The sequence below is a fragment of the Dama dama genome, chromosome 24 (assembly GCF_033118175.1).
Source record: "Dama dama isolate Ldn47 chromosome 24, ASM3311817v1, whole genome shotgun sequence".
NCBI classification, from domain to species: Eukaryota; Metazoa; Chordata; class Mammalia; order Artiodactyla; family Cervidae; genus Dama; species Dama dama.
In genome coordinates this window covers 58,338,802-58,360,890 of record NC_083704.1, presented here as the reverse complement: position 1 = coordinate 58,360,890, position 22,089 = coordinate 58,338,802, and the positions used below count along the sequence as shown (strand labels likewise).

The window sequence follows — 22,089 nt, the reverse complement described above, 5'->3', positions numbered from 1 at the left end:
TCAGTGCACCTTTAACTAAACTCCGATGCCTTCAAGATGACCATGTGGTCCTCCAGGTGGACCCGGAGCTTTCTGTGAACAAGCTTCTTAGTGTCTTATGCTGGGACCATGTGGGTACCTGGAGAGCTATCTGATCCTCCGAACTTCCCAGGTCAAGGAACTGTCTCTCTCTGGGGTCAGGCTTCTTTGTTCTGGACCCCGCTGGGGATGCCTGCTCCTCCCTCTAAGGCTGTAACCCCAATTGGACACATTCTGGCAGAGGCACCGTGTAGCACCATGTGGGCTGAATGAGAGATATTTTATGTGAAATTTGCAGGAAATTCAGAGGTGGAAGCCTGGGCTCTAGAGTCAAGGACCTTCAGTTCTGGGCACTCTTGGCCCAAACATCCACAGTAGATGCTCCATCGATGCTGGGTGCATGAAATGTGAGTTTTCTTCCTGCTGGAAATACCACGGGGAGAAGATTCCAAGACAAAGGTGTAGTTGTGTGACACTTGTCTCCTGGGCCACAAATGGGAGAGAAGAGGCTCAGAGATGTCCTTAAGATGACTTGAGAGGCAGGATGCAGCCTGGCGGGCCTGGACTGGGAGCTCCATGAAGACACAAGACTCTGGCAGCTGAGGTGGACCAGAGAGCTTTTTATTCAAACAAAGAGGTGGAGGCTTGCGCCTGGCCTCCCTCCCTGCAGCCCTCAGCTTGTTCTGACATCAGTCGCCCGGTGGTTAGTTTGGGGTTAAGCAGAATATCACACTGGCGACAGCCACCATGGAGAGAAGGCCACTGTGGTTGCTGGTGCGAGGCCACGAGGCTTAAGGTTGGGCAGATGATTCCCACATGGCCCAGGTGTCCCTCCCGGGACACGGTCTGATGTGTCTAGTGTGGAGGGAGATAGGCTCAGCGAGGAGAGGGGTCGGGGCTGGGTCCCACTCTGTGGGGGTGAAAGGCCTCCCCACCCACCAATCTGAAAGCAGAAGTGACTTTGGGCCTGGTGGGTACCTCTGCTTTCAGGCCATGATGGCCAGAGGAAGACAGGTTTCAAACCTGTCATGCAAGGACATTTCTCAGGGGCCCAGGTTCAGCACATGCCTTTGACCTCAGGCTTGGACTCAGCAGAGACCCCTGAAGCTGTGCGCAAACAGTGACCAGCGACCCCTCTCCCCTTCTTCTAACCATGGCCTCCTGGGGACTCCAGGGGTTCGGATGGCTTTCCTTCCCCAATGTGGAGTCTCTTGGGTATACAGTCCATCAAGCCTGCGCCTTGGATGCAGTAAGGATACCTTTACCTTTTTGAGTAAGGATAAAAACTAGCAGGCCTCCGTAGTCACGCCCTGCGTAGATGGTGAGTTAACAGGCTTCAGAGCCCCCCAGGGTCCTTTATATGGCCGTTAATAAATATTAAAGCTGATATGGACCCAGAAAAGAGGCCTACGGCCTGGGTGTGGATGGCCCCATGCCCTGCCAACTGCTCTATCAATCCCGGAGTCCTGCTGTCACCGTCTTGTGAGACATCATTAGAGCTGGGATGAGGAAAGAAGCGGCCCCTCCTCAAGAAAGCCCAGAGCCTGGCGGGTCACTGGGGGTGGACGGCAGTGTCTGACAAATCGCCACCTTTACAGAATGCCCAAGGGTGCCCTCCCAGAAAGGCCACTGCCTGGCCCTCCTTTCTTACCCACAATCACCACAGGGCACCAACCCTCTTCTGGACTCTGTGAAAGATGCTGCTTCAGCTGCTATGAGAACGGGGATTGTGAACCTAGGACGCCCTGCTCAGGCCTTCAGGAATGATCACGGACACTTCAGGCTTCACATGGGATAAGCAGGGTCCCGGCTCAGCCTGGTAGTGTGGGAGGTCTGTGTGTGTGACAGGGGGCCTTCCTGCTTCTCAATCGGCAGGCCCTGGCTACCATCCATGGTTTGAGAGAGACACCCCAAGAAAGGGCACTGTCTTGGGTTACAGGCCTAAGACTCTCAGGCTGGATTTTCTGGTCCGATCTGCCCGTGTGGGTGCTTAGACTCTTTTCAGGAGGGACAGTTAAATGCAGTTCTCACAGGGGAGGCTGGAGTTCCAGGAGCCCTACATAGGTTGTCCCTCTGCCCCTCCACTGGGAGTGGACAGATTCTTAGCCCCAAGACAGGACACCTCGGAGAGGACTGAGGCTTCTGGTGTCTGCGGAACGCAAGCGGAGTATGCGTGCTGCTGTCACAACTTAGGCTTGTGCCCAATTGGGGACACCCCATGTGTGTGGGGGTCCTCTCTCAAACCAGGCTGGAGCCCTGCAGGTAGCCGAGGCCGCCATGGCTGTCTCCTAGTAAGGCAGGCACGGGGGATTGGGGGGTAGCCCTTTCTTGCGGCCAGGATCCTCGCTGCCTGCCCAGGCCCATCTCTGCTAATGCTGGGGTTTCGAAGGCCAGCCCTGCTCTGTCCTTCTGTCACCACCTCATCACAGCTTTAGTTTCCAAAAGCCAGGAGCCTGGGCCCCAGCCTTCTCAAGAGAAGACAGACACCCCAAGAAAGGACAGAGGCAAGTTCTTTTCTGCCCCTGGGCTGCCCTGTTGGGAGCTACCTTTGCTGGGTGAGGCCGTGCAGGCTGGGAAGCGCGCCCAGCCTGGAGGATGGTTCCTGACAATCCCTCATGGGGTGGGGAGCTCAGAGCAAGTCTCTCTGCGTCCACCCCCACCGCCTGACCTGGCCCGGCGTGGGGGAGGGAGGGGGGTCGGAGGTCAGGAGCGTGAGGGGAGCGCGTGGGGTGCCCAGGCGCCCCGGGCCCCCTGCCCCGCAGCGTCACTCATTGACCACCTCCGCGGAGTCCAAGTCCTTCCGCTCCTCCGACGGCTCCTCCGTCGTGGTCTCCGTGTTCTCCGTGTCTGACACCGAGGACACCTGTCGCACCCAGTCTCTGTCGCTCAGCGGCTTTGGGTGACTCGGTCCGGAGAAGGGGTTGAACCAGTTCAGGGAAAAGTCCCCGCCGAAGGTCTCTTTGACCGACTTCCAGCTGCCCCTGCGTTGCCTGCGCTGGTTCTTTCGTTGGAGGCGCTCGATGCCCTGCGGGGAGAATGATACAGAGGGTCAGCAGAGCGCTGAGCACAGCAGAGCGCTGAGGCTCAGGGCTGGGGTCTCTTCAGAGGGCGGGGAGGGGCGTGGAGGGGGTCCTCAGAGGGCTGGGAGGGGCGCGGCAGGGGGGTCTCCTCAGAGGGCGGGGAGGGGCGCGGGGGGGCGGTTCTCCTCAGAGGGTGGGGAGGGGCGCGGCAGGGGGGTCTCCTCAGAGGGCTGGGAGGGGCGCGGGGGGGCGGTTCTCCTCAGAGGGTGGGGAGGGGCGCGGCAGGGGGGTCTCCTCAGAGGGCTGGGAGGGGCGCGGGGGGGCGGTTCTCCTCAGAGGGTGGGGAGGGGCGCGGCAGGGGGGTCTCCTCAGAGGGCTGGGAGGGGCGCGGCAGGGGGGTCTCCTCAGAGGGCGGGGAGGGGCGCGGGGGGGCGGTTCTCCTCAGAGGGTGGGGAGGGGCGCGGCAGGGGGGTCTCCTCAGAGGGCTGGGAGGGGCGCGGGGGGGCGGTTCTCCTCAGAGGGTGGGGAGGGGCGCGGCAGGGGGGTCTCCTCAGAGGGCTGGGAGGGGCGCGGCAGGGGGGTCTCCTCAGAGGGCGGGGAGGGGCGCGGGAGGGGCGCGGGGGGGCGGTTCTCCTCAGAGGGTGGGGAGGGGCGCGGCAGGGGGGTCTCCTCAGAGGGCTGGGAGGGGCGCGGCAGGGGGGTCTCCTCAGAGGGCGGGGAGGGGCGTGGAGGGGGTCCTCAGAGGGCTGGGAGGGGCGCGGCAGGGGGGTCTCCTCAGAGGGCGTGGGGGGGCGCGGGGGGCGGTTCTCCTCAGAGGTGGGGGGGTTCTTCTCAGAGGGCGGGGAGGGGCGCAGGGTGGGGGGATTCTTCTCAGAGGGCGGGGAGGGGCGCGCGCGAGGTGGGGGGGTGGTATCCTCAGAGGGCGGGGAGGGGCGCCGGGGTTGGGGTGGTGGTCTCCTCAGAGGGCGGGGAGGGGCACCGAGCAGCACAGCAAGCAGGGCCTGCCTTTCCTATCCCTGCCCGCCCTTTCCTTCCACAGGACCAAGGGTGCCCAAGATGGCTGCTGCACAGCGACCAGGCTTCCTGGTGGCAAACGGCCAAGGGGTAACCCCTCAGACCTCTGTAGGCGTGAGCTGCACCCCCACCTCCCATCCTAAGGCCACCTGGAAAGATGACCCCCTCCCCAAGAATCCTGGGCCACTCCCCCGTCCAACAGCAGGCGCAGCTAAACGGGCCTGAAGCGGGATGCTGGGGTTACGGGGAGCGCAGGGAACACGGGACAGGTGAGGGCAGGAGGCAGCCGCGTGCACAGCGAGCGCCACATGCAAGGGGCAGCCGGAGGGCACGCGGGGCCGCTCTGCGGGGCGAGCCGGCCGCGGGCCGGCACATGCGGGGGACACGCCCTGAGGCCTCTCCCGAGCTGCCCACTCACCTGCCTCTGGGTGTCGGTGCGCCAGGCCACAGAGAGGGTGTTGGGGAGGGGGAGAAGCCGCAGGAGTTAAAGGCGCAGCCAGGCCGGACCCACAACACCCTCTACCCCCACCGGGGCGCTGCCCGCTCCGCCTCTTCTGGAGCCAGGGATTCTGCCAGGGGCAACGGCCGGGCACCCGTCCTGCCCACGGATAGTGCTTTCCACCTCGGAAGGACCTCTGAGTACCCAGTTCTAGATTTTCTCTTCCACCTAGGATCCTTACCGAACCGGCCCAGTCCTCTCTGTTGTGCAGGAGAGACACACGCACCGGCTGGGATCGGTCTGTGTCTGAGTCACTGTCTCTCCAGCACTCTTTTAGTTAATGGTATCATATCAGCTAATGGTCTTGTATCAATAAAAGTTACAAGTTTCTATACTGTATTATGGTTTTCGAAAATGTTTACATTTGGAAAGACTGAAAGGCATATGGGAGCTCTTTGTGTACTATTTTTACCATTTTCTTGATTAAATCTGAAATTATGTCTCAGTAAAAAGGTAAAAAAAAATCTGAGACACCATGATTTAGGCAATATAGTCTTGAATGCAGAATTACAATAATGAGAACTCAAAAACAATCAAAATGTCCAATAATGATGGCTAAGTAAATTTTCTATGTTTTTCTATAAGCAGAACACTAATGCTGTTAATAAAAGTGGCATCAACAAGGGCTTAATTTCCAAAATATACGAACAGCTCACTCATACAACTCAACGACAAAAATACCAAACAATGCAATTGAGAAATGGACAGAAGGCCTAAGCAGACATTTCTCCAAAGAAGATATACAGATAGCCACTAGGCACATGAGAAGATGCTCATTATTGCCAATTACTGGAGAAATGCAACTCAAAACGAGAATGAGGTGCCACCTCACATGGGCCAAAATGACCATCATCAAAAAGCCTACAAATAATAAATGTTACAGAGAGCGTGGAGAAAAAGGAACCCTCCTACACTGTTGGTGGGAATGTAAATTCGTGCAGCCACTATGGAAAACGGTATGGAGGTTCCTCAAAAAACTAAAAAGAGAGTTGCCATATGATGCAGCAATCCCACTCCTGGACATATACCCAGACAAAACTATAATTTGAAAACATACATGCACCCCTATGTTTAGAGAAGCACTATTTACAATAGCCAAGACATGGAAACAACCTATATGTACACACACACACACACACACACACAAACACACACACACAAACACACACACACAAACACACACACACACACTGGACTGTTACTCAGCCATAAAAAAGAATGAAATAATGCTATTTGCAACTATATGCATGGACCTAGAGATTATTATACTAAAGGGAAGTAAGTCAGAATGGCAAACACTATATGGTATCACTTACATATGGAATCTAAAATACAATACAAATGAGTGTATCTACAAAACAGAAACAGACTCACAGATACAGAGGAGACTTGGGGTTGCCAAGGGAAAGGAAAGGTGAGTGAGGGAAGAACTGGAACTTTGGGATTAGTAGATACAAACTATTATATATAGAATGGATAAACAACAAGGTCCCACTGTACAGCAGAGGGAACTGTATTCAATTTCCTCTGAGAAACCATAATGGAGAAGAATGTGAAAAAGAATATACATATGTATTGACATAACTGAATCACCCTGCTGTACAGGGAAATTTATGCAACATTGTAAACCAACTATGCTTCAATAAAAATTCTAAACAAGTGGCAATGATACAGGTTTACACACACTGGAAATTCTTGTCCATGTGGTGACAAGGAAAGAAAGCAAAGTTGCATGTGACATCATCATGGGATCTGGGGTTTGAGAATGGGATTTTAATTTCTGTTTCAGGTTTTCACCAATGAACAGGGGTGACTTTTATAATGAGAATGAGAAAGCTGTGTCAGGAAATGGACCATGTAGACACAACTCTTGAGGGAGGCTCATGTGGATCTGGGGCACAGGATGCCATGATATTCACAATCTGGTAACTCGCCAGGCCTCCCTCCTTAGCAGAATCAGTGATGGCCAGGTAGGGGACTTGCTCTGGGGATCCCGCATTCCTTCCTGAGTGATCACTTGCAGCCTGTTGATAGAGGAGGGGCTGGGGCGTGGCTATGTGGCTGGCCAGGCTACAGAGGAGACATCCAGAAATGCCAGAATGGTGGGTTTGCACTGACTGGGCTCACTCAAAGCTATCACCATGGATTCTCACAACCACCCTGAGGGGAGGTGGTTGTTAGTGCTGACAGTTGGCAGAGAAGACACAGGTGCTGGGAGGCTGTGACAGTGGCCAAAGCTAGTCCTGCTGGTTGTGCTTCAGAACCAGGATGGGAACTGGTGTGCCCTCTGCATTTTCAATCCTACCGCAAATCTTCACTCAAAGGCAGGGAAAAGCTGGAGAGGAAATGAAGCAAAAGAACCCACAGAACAACACAAACAGATGGAAAGAAATATTATGTTCTCATATTAGAAGAATTAATATTGTTAAAATGACCATACTATGCAAGGCAATCTGTGGATTCAATGAAATCCCTATCAAAATACCAATGACATTTTTCACAGAACTAGAACAAAAAAAATTTTTAATTTATATGGAAACACAAAAGACCCTGAATAGCCAAAGCAATCTTGAGAACAAGAGCTGAAGGAATCAGGCCCCCTGACTTCAGACTATACTACAAAGCTATAGTAATCAAAACAGTATGGAACTAGCATAGAAACAAACAGATCAATGGAACAGAATAGAGAGCCCAGAAATAAAACCCACACATCTTTCATAAATTAATCTAACACAAAGGAGGCAAGAATATACAGTGGAGAAAAGACAGTCTCTTCAATAAGTGGTGCTGGAAAAACTGGACAGCTGCCTGTAAAAGAATGAAATTAGAACATTCTCTAACACCATATACAAAAACAGACTCAAAATAAAGAGCTAAATCTAAAACCAGAAACCATAAAACTCCTAGAGGAAAACATAGGCAGAATACTCTTTGACATACACTGTAGCAGTATTTTCTGGATCTGTCTCCTAGAGCAAAGGAAATAAAAGCAAAAATAAATAAGTAGGATCTAATTAAACTTAAAAGCTTTTGCACACTGAAGAAAACCAATGACAAAATGAAGACAGCCTACAGAATGGGAGAAAATATTTGCAAATGATATGACCAAAAAAGGGTTAATATTAAAAATATATAAACAGCTCTTACAACTCAACATCAAAAACAAACAACCTGCTTAAAAAATTGGCAGAAGACTTGAATAGACAGTTCCCCAAAGAGGACATGCAGATGGCCTATAAGTACATGAAAAGATTCTCAACATCATTAATAATCAGGGAAATGCAAGTCAAAGCCACAATAAGCAACTTCCCTGGTGGGCCAGTGGTTAAGAATCTGCCTTTCAGTGCAAGGGATGCAGGTTCAATCCCTGGTCAGGGAACTAAGATCCCACATGCCTCAGAGCAACTAGGTGCTGCAACCACTGAGGCTGCACGCTCTGGAGCTTGCATGCTGGAACTAGAGAGAAGCCTTCATGTCAGAGCAAAGATCCCACATGATGCAACTAAGACCAGACACAGCCCCCAAAAATCCCCAACAAGGAGATGTCACCTCTCACCTGTAAGAATGGTTATCATCAAAAACAATGCAAATAAGTGTTAGCAAGGATGTGGAGAAACAGGAACACTTGTGCACTGTTGGTGGGAATATAAATTAGTGCAATCACTGTGGAAAACAGTATGGAGATTTCTTAAAAAAACAAAACAGAACTACCATATGACCCAGCAATTCCACTCCTGGGGATATATCTGAAAGAAAAAAACCTGATTTCAAAAGATACTGCAATATTCACAGTAGCACTGACATGGAAGCAACCTAAGTGTCTACAACTGACGAATGGATAAAGAAATAGTGGTGTGTGTATATATATACAATGCAATACTACTCAGCCATAAAAGAAATTTTTCCTTTTGCAACAACATGGATGGATTCTAAGTTGAAATAACTGAATTCATTAAATCAAATAAGTCAGAGAAAGAAAAATACTGTATGATATCACCTCTATGTGGAATCATAAAAAAAGAAAAAGAAAAGAAAACCCAAGCTACTGAATATAACAAAAAAAGAAACAGACTCACAGATACAGATTAGTGGTTATCCATGGGGAGAGGGGAAGGGAGAGGAGCAATATAGGGATAAGTTATTAAGAGGTACAAAATACTGTGTATAAAATAAGCTACAAGGATATATTGTACAACACAGGGAATATAGCCAGTACTTTGTAATAACTATAAATGGAGTATAACCTTGAAAAATTTTGAATCACTATATTTTAACATATAATATCATACATCAACTATTCAGTAAAAAATTTTTAATTAAAAATAAAAAGAGGGGGGTCTTCCCTGGGGGCCCAACGGCTAAGGATCTGCCTGACAATGAAGGGGACACAGTTTCGACCCCTGGTCAGGGAAGATCCCACATGTCATGGGCCATGTGTCTAGAGCCTACAACAAAGAGTAGCCCCAACTCTCCATAACTAGAGACAGCCTGCGCACAGCAATGAAGACCAGTGTGGCCAAAGATTAAATAAATAAGTTAAAAAATAAAAATAAAAAGAGAGCCCACAGAATGATACTCAACCTCCTCAGCAAGCTTGTAAAAATGTTCTAGACAGAGCCTGGCCTGCCCACCAGACGAACTTCCTCAGAAGTTAAGTGGACAAACATCCAGGAGTGTCTGTCTGAAGAAGGAAAAATACTCCAAATGAATCTGATGCAAAAGAAAGGCAGAAGGGGGCTTCCCTGGTGGTCCAGTGGTTAAGACTCTGCTTTCACAGCAGGAGGTACAGGCTTGATCCCTGGTGGGGAACTAAGATCCCACATGCCACACGGAGGCCAAATAAGTAAACAAACAAACAAAAAGATTAAAAAAAAAAGAAACTTTGAAGATCTGGACCATGACGTTCAGAAGGAGCCAGTGAGGTTTCTTTTCCCTGGTAGGACTCACTTTTGAGTTCTGTGTAGATTTAAAGGTGTCCAGGAGGCAGAGTTCTTAAGCTGGAGGCTTGTGGAGGCGGCAGTGATACCCACTTTCTGCTCAAGCAAACAGGAATGGTTTGTTGATTCCTGGTAAGGGGGCAACTGCCTAAGCCAGCGTTTCTCGCAGGCAGTGTGTGACTTCAGCCTTTCAGGCCTGATCAGCCTGGGTGCCATGTGAGTAGTGATCTATAAGCCAACTGACCAATGCCCCAGAATGAATGAACCAGGACCATGGGTCACCAGGAGACGGACACCAGGCACATGCTCTGTAAGGACTCGGCTGAAGCCCACAGAGGAAGAGCAGGAGGTCCCCGCATCTCAGAGGTACAAAGTCGGAGTTGCTGCAGCCCATGCAAACGTGCCCTCCTCAGAGGCGGCCAGGCAAGCCTCTCTTCATCAGTGGTTTCACATGTTTTTAGTGCAACCCACAACAGGAAACGGGCTTCCTTGGTGGCTCAGCGGTAAAGAATCTGCCTGCCAATGCAGGGAGGCGCAGGCTTGATCCCTGGGTCGGGAAGATTCTCTGGAATAGGAAATGGCTGCTGCTGCTGCTAAGTCGCTTCAGTCATGTCCGACTCTGTACGACCCCATAGACGGCAGCCCACCAGGCTCCGCCGTCCCTGGGATTCTCCAGGCAAGAATACTGGAGTGGGCTGCCATTTCCTTCTCCAATGCATGAAAGTGAAAAGCGAACGTGAAGTTGCTCAGTCGTGTCTGACTCTCCTCAACCCCATAGACTGCTGCCTACCAGGCTCCTCTGTCCATGGGATTTTCCAGACAAGAGTACTGGAGTGGGTTGCCATTGCCTTGAAATGGCAACCCACTCCAATATTCTTGCCTGGGAAATCTCACGGACAGAAGAGCCTGCCGGGCTACAGTCCATGGGGTCACAAAGAGTTGTGACGACTGAGCGACTAAACAATTGGGAATACTATTCTGTTGCAGCCTACCACACACACACACACCCCAAAGTTTCATGAAAATATGTCTTTTACAAGGTGTAAGGCATTATTTTTTATTCTTGTTTAAAAAATGCTGTTGCAAAACAATAAACTGATCTTGCACTTGAACAGTTGTGCACATGATCTGAAAAGCACAGCTTCACCAGAGCTAACGTTCTCTAGAGTCATACAACACGCCAGACACCATACTAACATTCACATCCATTCCTCTCTCTGAATCCTCAGAGCAACCTTTTGAGTTATATTATCTCCAGGATTTTACAGATGAGCAGAGGCTTAAGCAAATTACTGCCTAAGGTCACAGGAAGGACGGAGTTGAGCCAGACTGGAACCAAAGACAGAGGGCCCAAGGTCCTGTCACCACATGACCTCGGATGCAGGAATTCAGAGCATCTTTTATGTCCATGTCAGTGTGTGTCTTCATCCTAAAGGTTTTTGCAAACACTATCCTGGCAACATTGTTCATAATTCCATGGATCAGCTATTTGGATCAGCTTCTTCAGCTCTCACCCTCACAGATGAGGGATCCCTGGGGCTCACTCTGCTTTGCTAGTATAATCACAAGGCTCAAGTCATCAATGATTTTTTTTTTTTTTTGAGTGAGAGGATGGGGGAAATGGAAGTCTTCAGTTTGGGAGAGTAGACTTGTTTAGTTGCTCAATTATGTCCAGCTCTTTGCAACCCCACGGGCTATAGCCCACCAGGTTCATCTGTCCATGGGATTTTCCAGGCAAGAATACTGGAGTGGGTTGCCACTCCACTTCTCTAGGGGATATTCCCAACTCAGGGATCAAATTTATGTCTCTTGCATCTCCTGCATCAGCAGGCAAGTTCTTTACCACTGAGCCACCAGGGAAGCCTGTAGACTTGTCAGTAGCTTATTTTTGTTTCACTGTGTATCCATCATCCTCTACTAGGCGATTCTCAGGCGATATATATTTAAAAGATGCAAGAAAAGGCCACATGGGTGTTGAGGTCCACAGATAGAAACCAAAGGCCAGGACATTCTTGTGTCTGCCCCAAGCCTCACTTACTCACTGGCCACCACTCCTGCTGGGACAACCCTGGCACCACTCTTTTCCATCTTCTTCTGGGAGGGTTCTTCACCCAAAGGGCCTCTTGGTCCAGAAACCAGTGGGTCAGATGAGATAGGGAGGAAGATCACTGGACAGGTGGAAGTCTGGCTCCCCTTCAAACACTTTCCTTGTTTTCTTAGCACTCACTGGCTGGGGAGGCTGCCGGTTGTGAGGGAAGAAGGGCTCACAGTGGGCAAAACCCCAGCTGGCACCATGCTGAGCCCTGCAGCACCCAAGACCACATCATTGGCAGGCCTGTGGGTAACCCCTGTAGCCCCCAAGTGGATCCTCAGACTTGAACGTGCGTCACCACATCACCTGGAGGGCTGTGAGCATCCAGATCGCTGCTCCCCATCCAGTTTCTGATTCAGCAGGTCTGGGGTGGCACCTGGGAATCTGTACCTCTGGCAAGTCCCCAGGAGATGAGGCTGCTGCTGGTCTATGGATCACACTTGGAGATGCACTGTCTCAGTACATCCCTCAGCAGGAAGATTCTCAAGAGGGATTCTAGCAAAATCTTCCTCTCTTCAAATATCTTTGTTAACTAAGGGCCCCTTCTAGGTTGGAACCCCTCACCTCTATGGGCTAGGTCACTGTGTAGGCTTATGTACTGCAAGCTTTGAAGTGAGAAAATCATAAAACCCATCAGCCTGGCTGAAAGAACCCAGCCCAGCCTTCCAAGGTCTGGGGTTTCTGTGTGATACTGACCTCACCTAAGTGTTCAATAAACACTGTCTAATTTACCTCATGAGCAAGGTGGGTTTTAAAAGCTAGTAAGTCAAGATGTCTCACTTTGCGTTCTTCCATGAAAAAAGTATTACAAAGATGAAATAGTATATGACTAGGAGACGAAGCACATGCATTTCTACCCGCGTCCACCTTGTGCATGACGTCACCAAGCCCATGTAAATATGCACAGATTGGTTTGCTCCTAAGCTTTTTGCATGTTCAGTCTGGTTGCTATGAAAACAAACCAGAAGTTGAAAGGTGGTAAGGAGTCACCAATCCAACTGATCAAGTCACCTTCCTCTTTATTTTTCCTTTCCACTCCCCAGAGCCCACATCCTGGAAGACCGTGGCTACTATTGGCTCATTTTTCCACACCTGCACCGTTCAGCGCTATTGGGACTCCCGTGACGAAGCAAAAGGCTGGGTTGCCTTTGTGTGGAGATGTCCTTCTTCATCTGACATCCTGGGAGACTGAGGATGCCTCAGGGATGCCTATTTCTTCCTGGGTGGATGCGAGGCGGAAGCTCAACCACTGTGCTGCAGAAAACAGCCACATTCCTCACCGCTGGCCGCCGCTGCGGCTGCTCAGCTGCTAAGTCGTATCCGACCCCATGGACTGTAGCCCGCCAGGCTCCTCTGTCCATGGGATTTCCCAGGCAAGAACACTGGAGTGGGTTGCCGTCACGCCCTTCTCCAGGGGATCTTCCCGACCCAGGGATCAAACCTGCGTCTCTTGCGTCTCCTGCGTTGGCAGGCCGATTCTGTACCGCTGAGCCATCCGGGAAGCCTCCACTCACTGGGTTCCTGGCAAAACATTCTCCATCTCAACACGATAAAATAGGAAGAACACAGGCAGTTTGGGGATATTTCCTATGTCCTGAGTGCAGCTCTTCATTCTGGCTTGAGAACTAGGAACATTCATTCTTTCAGCCAAAGGGCTTGTAAAAACCCAGAGACAGAATCACGTTGGATGTCAGGAGGAGACTCTCTGGGAAAGATATAGGTGGTACGCTCAGGTGTAAATGATGAGTTTCTATTTTGGGGACTTGAAAACAAAATTCAATACATCTTCAGCATGATCTACTGTATTCCTTAGAAACTCCATAGGGAGAAGAACCAACATGATTCATTAAAAAAAAAAAATGCCCTTGAAGATGGGATATTTTGAGGACTTCAAATACTTGACAATATTCCCTGAGTCCTACTCTCTCTTCCCTGGCAGGAGGGAGCACAGCAAAAGCACCCTCTCTCCCCAGGGATAGATCCTTGAGGGAACACAGCAGAGTGAGGGCTTTCTAAAATGCTCTAGGGCCATTCAACAACCACATTTCTTTCATCAGTGTAAGGGGTGGGGTTGGGGGTGATGGGGGAAGCACATAGGGAACAAATGCTAGGGACTAGGTTTAAAAACAGCATTGAGAGAAAAAAGCCTAGACTGCAGGCTTGACTATAGCATAAACAGCAGAGCAGAGGCAGGTCAAAGCTAACTGACTCAGAAAAGATTGCTAAGAAAAGGGTTCTCTGCATAAACATCTGATGGGTGGTGGAGAGTGCCTCAAAGCCACATCCCAGGATGTGTGTGGAAGTTTCCAGTCATTTCCTCTGGTTTCACTTTGCTTTTTGGTGGGTGGGCAGAGGAAAACAGGTCTCTCTCCCAGGCCCAACTGGAGAAGCAAATTTTGTAGACCTGATGAGTTTTTTTTTCTGTTCCAAAGAATCCACAAGCACCAGGGAAGGGACAGGCTGCAGAAAAAGCCAGAGGAGAGAGGCCCGGGGGAGCCAGTTTGTCCAAAAGAGGGCTGTAAACATCCTTTAGAGGTGATGACGCAAAAAGGAGCATGCACAGATGCCTTTAAAGCGATGAAAGAAATGCCCCAACAGAGCACATTCACGTTGACTGGACCATCAGCTCTACCCAAGGGGTGACTCCGTGAGAGATGGGGGGCTCAGCCAGAACAGGTTTTGGAAAAATTTTATTGCGTTTGGTTTCCATGTGGAAGCACTGACAGAATTGAAAAGAGGCAGCATGTTCCACTTACTTTTCTGAAAGATCACACAGCTAGACGAAATCTCTCCCCACCCCGGGCTGATTTCGTGAACCTCACCCCAAAACCCACCCCAAGCAGATTAAAAAGAAAAAAAAAAAGTTTGTGGTGATCATTTAAAAACAATTCCCCATGTGAGACGGTCGACAGTCAGATTTATGTGACTTCCGCGTTTGGTGCACGTTTCCCGTCCCCTCACCTCCCCTCACGGTCTTCAGGCCTTCCCTCCTTCTAATTAGACTCAACACACAAGTGTGCAAATGGAAACGCTAGTTAGTCTTGGCGCCGCAGGCTTAGGTGTCTGCTGGTTCCACTGGACGGGTGGGTGTCTCTCAACTTGGTGATGGTGTCTTTGCATCACGGGCAGCCCACGCAGGTCCATGGCCTCCCAGGTTAAAATACAGACAAGACATGGAGACGTGTACATTTATGGGTCTAAAACATCCAGAAGTAAACCCACTGCGGAGATCTACAAAAATGAGGAAGGAGGGGGTCGACTGTGGGGCTGTGGATGGTTCGCTTGGCAGTAACACTGCTGAACACCGCTCTAGGAGAGGGAGGGAGGTGGGACGCTCGGACAGGAAGCAGAGGGAATAAGGGAAACGGAGCTCGCCTGAAACTGCGTCATTTTCTTCTCTTCGTGATTGTGTAAGGCATTTTGAAATGAACTGGAAAAACTTCTTTCCTTCACATTCTTCCAAATGATCAGTCAGAATATAACCAGTGATTCGGAATACAAATAAGACCCCTTTCACCTCCACCCCCCCCCACCCCCAAAATCATTCTACGTACCCAGAGCCCACAAAGTACAAGGCAGGCAATTGATTTTGTGAATTCAGAGGCAAATCGTGTTCACACGGGGCACGAGGCTGCTGGGGTCAAGGACCCTTCTTGGGGCTCCAGCCCTGATCTCAGCCCTCGCAGGTCACAAGGGGTGAGCATCCATCTTCAGCGAGGTTTTAAGTCCCATTGAGGCACCTGCCACTGCCTCCTGGGCAGTGGGAGGTCACGGGCCCTCTTGGCTCTCTCCTATGGGTCCCCCACCAGGCGTCCGGGCCGGTCCGTCCACGCACAAGCGTCACGTCTCAGTTAGTACAAGGCGGGGGCGTGGCCTGGAGACAGTGCCCTCCACGTTAGTCATGCCAGACAGACAGCAGAGAGGAAACCAGAGGCCAGAGAAGTGATTTTAAATAGGAAAAAAAAGGAAAGCAGCTTCGGTCACCAAAAAATAGAAAGGATGATCTTTTCAAAAATAAAAACCATGGGGACATTTTTTTTTTTTCTCTGCAATGTTCAGCCATTTTATGTGAGACATCAAAAAAAAAAAAAAAATGTATCAGAGTAGTTGTGTTGCCTTTTCGGTTTAGACATTCATGAGAACGGGTCAGACAGTAGTGCTGGGACAGGGTTTGTGTCTGAGAGGCAATGCAGCTCAGGGTCCTTCAGACCACATACTGGTACGGGTCTGCCTTCCCTTGGTCTGGCGTGGCAAAGGGGCTGGCCCAGCCTAGAGAGAAGGGGTGGCCAAAAACGGCTTTCATGTTCATCCATTTTGTTTTTTTAGCCCATCTTCTCTCTTCCTTTTTCAATTGTTCTATTCCCTGAAAACAAGAACAATCATACTTTCAGTCAAGCACTTTACTGCTGTGGTTTTTTGGGGGAGAGAAATCCATTAGCTCGAGGTGAATGGAGTAAATGCTTCCTTTTTAAAGCCATGAAGCTTATCTACATAGTACATTTTTTTTTTCTTCTCTTTCTCTCATGAAAAGTACTAAAGACAAAAAGGAATCATCATTTTTCTTTTGGGTGGGCACACAGGCACGTCTGTGTAAGTCCCTCCAGGCAGGAAGGGACACGTAAGAAAGTCAGTGGGCCCCGAAGCCGCTGCTCCTAGTCACGCAATCCGGTGTTAAGTGAGTCCTGGCCGGGGGGTCTGGGCCCAGTGCCGAGCTGTGTGTGTGAGCGCTCTGAAGGCTGGGGTGTGCAGAGCCTCAGCTCGTGGGGAGCTTGAGCTCGTGAGAGCCAAGCATTGGTTCGTGGGAACTCTGAAGCTGCTATGACCACTTTGCAGACAAAAAAAAAAGGACCAAGTCAAACGACCGCTCTGGCGCTGTCTGTCCCGCCAGCCGGGGAGGCCGAGGAGCGCCCGGCGCAGAGGGGCTGGCCAGGTTCAGCGGAGGAGGTGAGCAGGAGGAAGAGGTCAGCACAGAGGAGGAACAGAGGGATTAGTGCAGGTTAGAGGGCCCGCCCCGGCAGACCGCTCCACCTCGGCCCCGGCCAAGGCCTTCCTGGGCTCCTCTGGGGACAAGGGTGACCTGAGGCGGCCTCAGCAGTTGTCACGGAGCTCACACCACCCCCAGCCAAGCCTCGCAGGAAAAACGAGCTGGGGGAGCAGGTCGGTCCCTTCCTTTCCCCTTCTCCGGAAGGAGCTGGTGAGCGGGTGGGGCTGGAGGACAAGGCAGAAGCGGCTTGGCAGGGGCCCGACCAGGGGTCTATCTGCCATGGTCTCTGTGAGGTGGAGGAACAGGGCTGGGGCCCAAGGGGACAGCCCAGTCCGACTGTGTTCACAGCCTAGGGCCCTGGGACCATACCATACCGGTCAAGGGCGGGACGCCCTCGCCCACGCGAGGCAGGCCCTTGACTCCTCTCTCCCTTCCTTTCAGCGCGGCTCCCTTTAGGAACGGCTTTGACGGGGAAGAACAGCTAAGGCCAGGGCCATGAGAGGTTGCCTTCTGGCCCCGCTGGGCCGCGGCCTGTGTGACAGCGGGTGGGGCCAGGCGGTCACCTCTGGGTTCCCTGCAGGCCTCATGCACAGAAGCCGGTCACATGTGCTGCAGAGACACACAGCTGGGTGGACCCCATCGGCTACTATTTTTACAGACACTCGTTTATAAGGGTACTAATGCTTATAGAAGAAAAAAAGGTGCTGAGAGGCACGCAACCTCCTAAACCACCGGGCACTGCCCTAGATCCCAATGCTGGTGACTTGGCAGCCAGCACACCGTCCTCCTCCGCCCACTGAGTCTCCACGCCCTCAGGTGGGGCTGCAGCAGCAGTTAGGGCTGAGTCTTTCTATGAGCCTCCAGCTAAGACTGCCTACCCACCTGGCCAATGTACTCCCAAAGACCCCGAGGTAACCGGTGAGGACGGACTCAGGACCTCCCCCCAGAGCTCAGGGCTGCCCCTTCCGCCTGGCACCCCTCACCCAGACCCCAAAGCCAAAGAGGGAAGAAATGCCCACACCACAGCCAGGGACTGGCCACCAGGAGGCTTCTGGACACCTTAGGAAGGCTTCGAGGTGGCAGCACCGGCACCAGGGGTGTGGGCTCCACAGTTTCGAAGCTCCCAGAGAAGGAGCCGTGAACAGGTAGAAGGGGGGCACGTGGAAGGCCGCGGACGAGGACCAGGACCGGCCTTGTGCCCACTGCTCTGGGGGCCCCTGCTGCGCTGTCTCCTGACGTCACTCTCAGGATCGGGTCGTAAAGATGCTTTCACTGGGAAGCTGACCCTGCCTGTGCCATGCGGGTCAGGGCACCCTTTGTCCATCACCCGTCTCCAGGCCCATGGCTGCTAGACAGGAAGGGCACCCCAGTGCCTCGTAGAGTGACGCCATGGACAAGACTGAACCACCACGGGAGGCTGGGAGGGCTTGTAACAGAGAGGCCGCTGGGCCCCATGCCTGTGTGACCTGAGTGAAAGTCCTAAGCAGGGAGGAAGAAGACCGCGGGCCACGGCAAGTGGAGGAATGGGGCCTGGCCACTGGGCTCCCAGGTCCGGCCTGCAGGCAGCCCCTGCCCCCCACCCCAGCCGTGGAGGGAGTGGCGGCAGGCTGCCCCCGTGCTCACCGTCTCATCCGTGCAGATGGAGTGCACCTGGGTCCCGAACATGACGGACGTGAAGATGAGGAAGAGCAGGCCCTCGAAGCAGAGCAGGATGAGGAGGATCACCGTGGTGGGCGGTGAGAAGGAGCTGCACTCTGAGAGAGAGGGGACATGTCAGGCTCGGAGCTCCACTCTGCCTCCAGCCCCGCAGGACCGGGCTCCTCGCTGGCCTCCAGGGCCCCGCACCAGCCCCGACACCATGAGCTTGCACTAATATGCCATCACAGCCCGTGCGTCAGGAGTCGCCTGTTTCCTCCTGCCCTTGTCTGATGTCTGCCCTGCCCGCTCCACCCCCAGGCTCCAGGAGGGCAGGGACTTTCTGTTCGGCTTGGTGTTGGCCATCAGCCTTGGAGCGATGCCTGATGACAAAAGAATCTGGGCGAGAGGTCGGGGCATTCTGAGCTTTAGTTTTCCTTTCTGTATTGTGGGACGGTCGAGGATTCGTGACGGGAATTCTGCCCCGGTCCGCCTCAGCCCAGCATGAGCAAGTGGGCACTGCTCTCAGACAAGGGTGCCGTGCTTCCTGACCCCCTACAGCTGTTCTGGAGCGGTGGCCTGGCCACCATCCTGGCACAGCTGCGAGCACCCTTCTCATGGGCTGGCCGTGGAACTGCAAGTGGTGTTTGGGGAGGCAGGAAGCAGACTGAAGGAAGGCGGAACTGCCTCCTTACCCTTGTCTCAACATCAGCTCAAGATGCCCTCATCCTGGGGGATTCCTCTTAACATAAGCTGGATGCCCCACTGATCCAGAGCTGAGCAGAGATGGTATTAATGGCACAGACAGCCTGTACTCTGGGGACTGTCCAGCACCTCCCCTGCCCTGAGACCAGAGCAACTGGGGGCCTCAAGCTGCCTCCATCAGGAAATCCACTAATGGAGGAAATCCACTCCATAATCCAGAGCATGCAGGTAAGACCCTGGGTGGTGGAGTCTTCCAGACAGGGTAGGAAAAACCCGCTCTGGACTAACGCCTGAATCACAGGCCCTCTTCTGAGCCATGTGACAGGGTAACTTGCTCAACCTCTGTGAGCACTGGCTTTTGTCATCTGCAAAGAGGGGAGTATCTCTCCTACCCTGCAGGCTTGTTACAAGGTTGAGGTAAGACCCTGCTTGACAGTCTCCTGTGCACTAAGTGGGAAGACTGAAACGACGGTCCCAGCCAACTCCAAAGCCCCACCAGCGGCCCTCAGTACTCTCAGCACTGCGCATGTCTCTTCTTAAGGGCACGAACTCTACTGCCAGGGCCCCACCCTCAGGACCTCTTACGAAGAAACACCAGAGAGCTTGCTTTTCCCTCTCTCTGCCGGGTGGGGACACAGGAGGAGAGGGCCATTTGCAAGCTGGGAAAAGGGTCCTCGCAGGATGGAACTGACTGGTACCTTGATCTTGGACTTTCCAGACTCTTGAACCAGGAGTAATAAATGCTTAAGCCTCCCAGTCTATGGCATCTTGTTGCAGCAGCCTGAGGTGACCAGTACCTATTGGGTTTTTCTTCCCCTAGGAGAGGTCAAGCCAGGTGGACCAGAGAGACAGAAGGGGGCAGATGCTCGCTAGGAACAGAGGCTAGAAAAATCTAATATCTGGTCAGGAGCTAAAGACACCTAAGAAGTCAGTACATGCAGGAAGAGGAAAACTTATAAAAAATGATGAAATGAAGAAGGGGACCAATCAATGGTAAAAGGGTGGAAATACGATGTTTCTGCTCGAGGTGTTTGTCTCACAGACTGTGTGTAAAAGAAGGAGCCTGGCAGGCAGCCTTGCCTCATTCCTCCAGCAACTACAGCAGTCTCTCCCTTATCTGTGGTTTTGCTTTCTGCAATTTCAGTTACCTGCAGTCAGCCTTGGTGCAAAAATATTAACTGGAAAATTCCAGAAATAAGAAGTTTTGAAGCACAAACTCTCCTGAGAAGCATGATAAATCTCACACCTGGCTCTGTCCACATGAGATGGGAACCACCCCTTGGTCCAGCATGTTCACGCTGCATATGCTACCAATCATTGTGGTGACCAAGTCGACTGCCACAGTATCAGAGAGCCTATGTTCAAGTAACTCTTATGCTACTTAGTAACAGCTCCAAAGTGCAAGAGTGGTGATGCTGGCTATTCGGATACTCTCTTACTGTGCCTGATTCATAAATTAAACTTTATCACAGGTATGCTGTGCAGCGCTTAGTCCTCAATCATGTCCGACTCTTTGTGACCCCATGGACCATACACCACCAGGCTTCTCTGTCCCTGGGGATTCTCCAGGCAAGAATACTGGAGTCGGTTGCCATGCCCCCCCTCCAGGAGATCCTCCCAACCCAGGGATCAAATCCAGGTCTCCACATTACAGGCAGATTTTTTACCATCTGAGCCACCAGGGAAACCCAAGAATACTGGAGTGGGTAGCCTATCCCTTCTCCAGGGGAACTTCCCGACCCAGGAATCGAATTGGGCTCTCTTGCATTGCAGGCAGATTCTTAACCAGCTGAGCTACCCAGAAAGCCCCTATCATAGGTATGTCTGTATAAAAGAAAAACATTGTATATGTAGTGTTCCATACTATCTGAAGTTTCAGGCATCCACAGAGCATATTGGAACATACCTCCTGCAGATAAGTGGGGACTACCATATCAAAAATTATTTTCTTATATCTCATTTTTATTCTTCTTAAAAAATTTCAAATTTTAATTATATGTTCAGCATCTATATTTTTCCCCTCAGGATCTATGCAGTCTTATGATTGGAGTTCCTTCCTCAGCATCTGCATCTTTAAACGAGATACTTCAAAAGCAGGAAGAATTTGTCTACAATCTTAACAAACATGGATGATGAAGCAGTTAAAAAAATCACCGCACACAAAAAGACCCAAATGAACAAAAAACACCCATGTCCTAGCCAGAAAGTTAAAAATGGATTTCTGCAAGGTTGCGATGCAATGATCTTCAATTAAAGCTCCTCACTTAAAGGCACGGTTCTGCTCCTGGGATGCGCTTCCCTGCTGGGGCTTGCATTTTTTCCCTGGGCCCGCTCAGGCTGGAGGGTCTGTCCGACTCACGACTTTACCTGTGGAACTGACTTTAAGGGGCTGCTTTATTTCATGAAGAGATATTCGGGCCTCTGCTGTTTCTTCCCTGGTCAGTCCATAGGCTTGCAGGAGATCTAATAAAATGAGGTTGGCCCCTGGCACCAGGACGGAGACAAAGAGCCCACCCCTGCTCCGGTCACGCGCCCCTCCTGGAGCAGGGAGGGAAGCCCTGGCACATACTCACTTGTCCAGTCTTCTTCAAAGCAGTGCAGGAAGTGGAATCCCACCATGATGAGGGCGTGCAAGGAAATGAGAGCTATGTACATCTGCAACAGGAAAGCAGGGCAGACGCCATTGTTGTGAGAACCTTCTGGCTCTGCAGGCGCCTGGGATGGGGTGCTTGCAGCCTCCCACTCAGGAACACTCAGGCTGAGGGCTGAGCAGGAAGGGTGACTCCCCCCGCCCCCACCACCGGCCCCACCCCTAGGTCGGAGGTGCTCGGCCATTCCCTGGGGGCAGGCAGGACCTGGGCTGTCCTGGGGGCTCTGGGCCTGCTGCCCTTGAAGGGTCAGGGCACTGACTGCCTGTGGTCCCTCCAGCCCTTGATGCTAAATGCCCTCCACCTACCTGCCGCTGAAGGAGGGTGGCCACCTTCTTGGCTACTGAGCTCGGACACCAGGCCTGGGAGCCCAGAACATGGCCCTTTGCTTAGAGCTAATTATCTGGAGGCAGTTTTCTAGACGCTCGAGGGAAGGGCATGGGAGCGGGCCGTGTGGAACCAAGGAGAGCTCTGGCAGAAAGGCAGAAGTCTACGTGGCCAGCAGCAAGGCAAATGGCGCGTGCTCCCCGCAGGGTG

General features: G+C 51.8%; 1 protein-coding gene across 5 annotated transcripts in view; it reads right to left on the bottom strand.

Moving 5' to 3' along the window:
- Positions 1–618: 618 nt before the first annotated feature.
- ZDHHC3 (zinc finger DHHC-type palmitoyltransferase 3) overlaps positions 619–22,089 on the bottom strand; it is a 60,419-nt gene continuing 38,948 nt past the window's right edge. For 2 of the 5 annotated variants that reach the window (XM_061128839.1, XM_061128837.1), the window contains exons 5-8: positions 21,478–21,559; positions 21,272–21,367; positions 18,188–18,318; positions 619–3,043 (exon numbers count right to left, since the gene is read on the bottom strand). In XM_061128839.1, the coding sequence (XP_060984822.1) occupies positions 2,783–3,043; positions 18,188–18,318; positions 21,272–21,367; positions 21,478–21,559 (570 nt within the window). In that variant the 3' untranslated portion in view covers positions 619–2,782. Of the gene's footprint in view, positions 3,044–14,253; positions 15,944–18,187; positions 18,319–21,271; positions 21,368–21,477; positions 21,560–22,089 lie in introns of those variants that run through there. The other 3 variants (XM_061128841.1, XM_061128840.1, XM_061128842.1) reach the window with 3 other exon arrangements.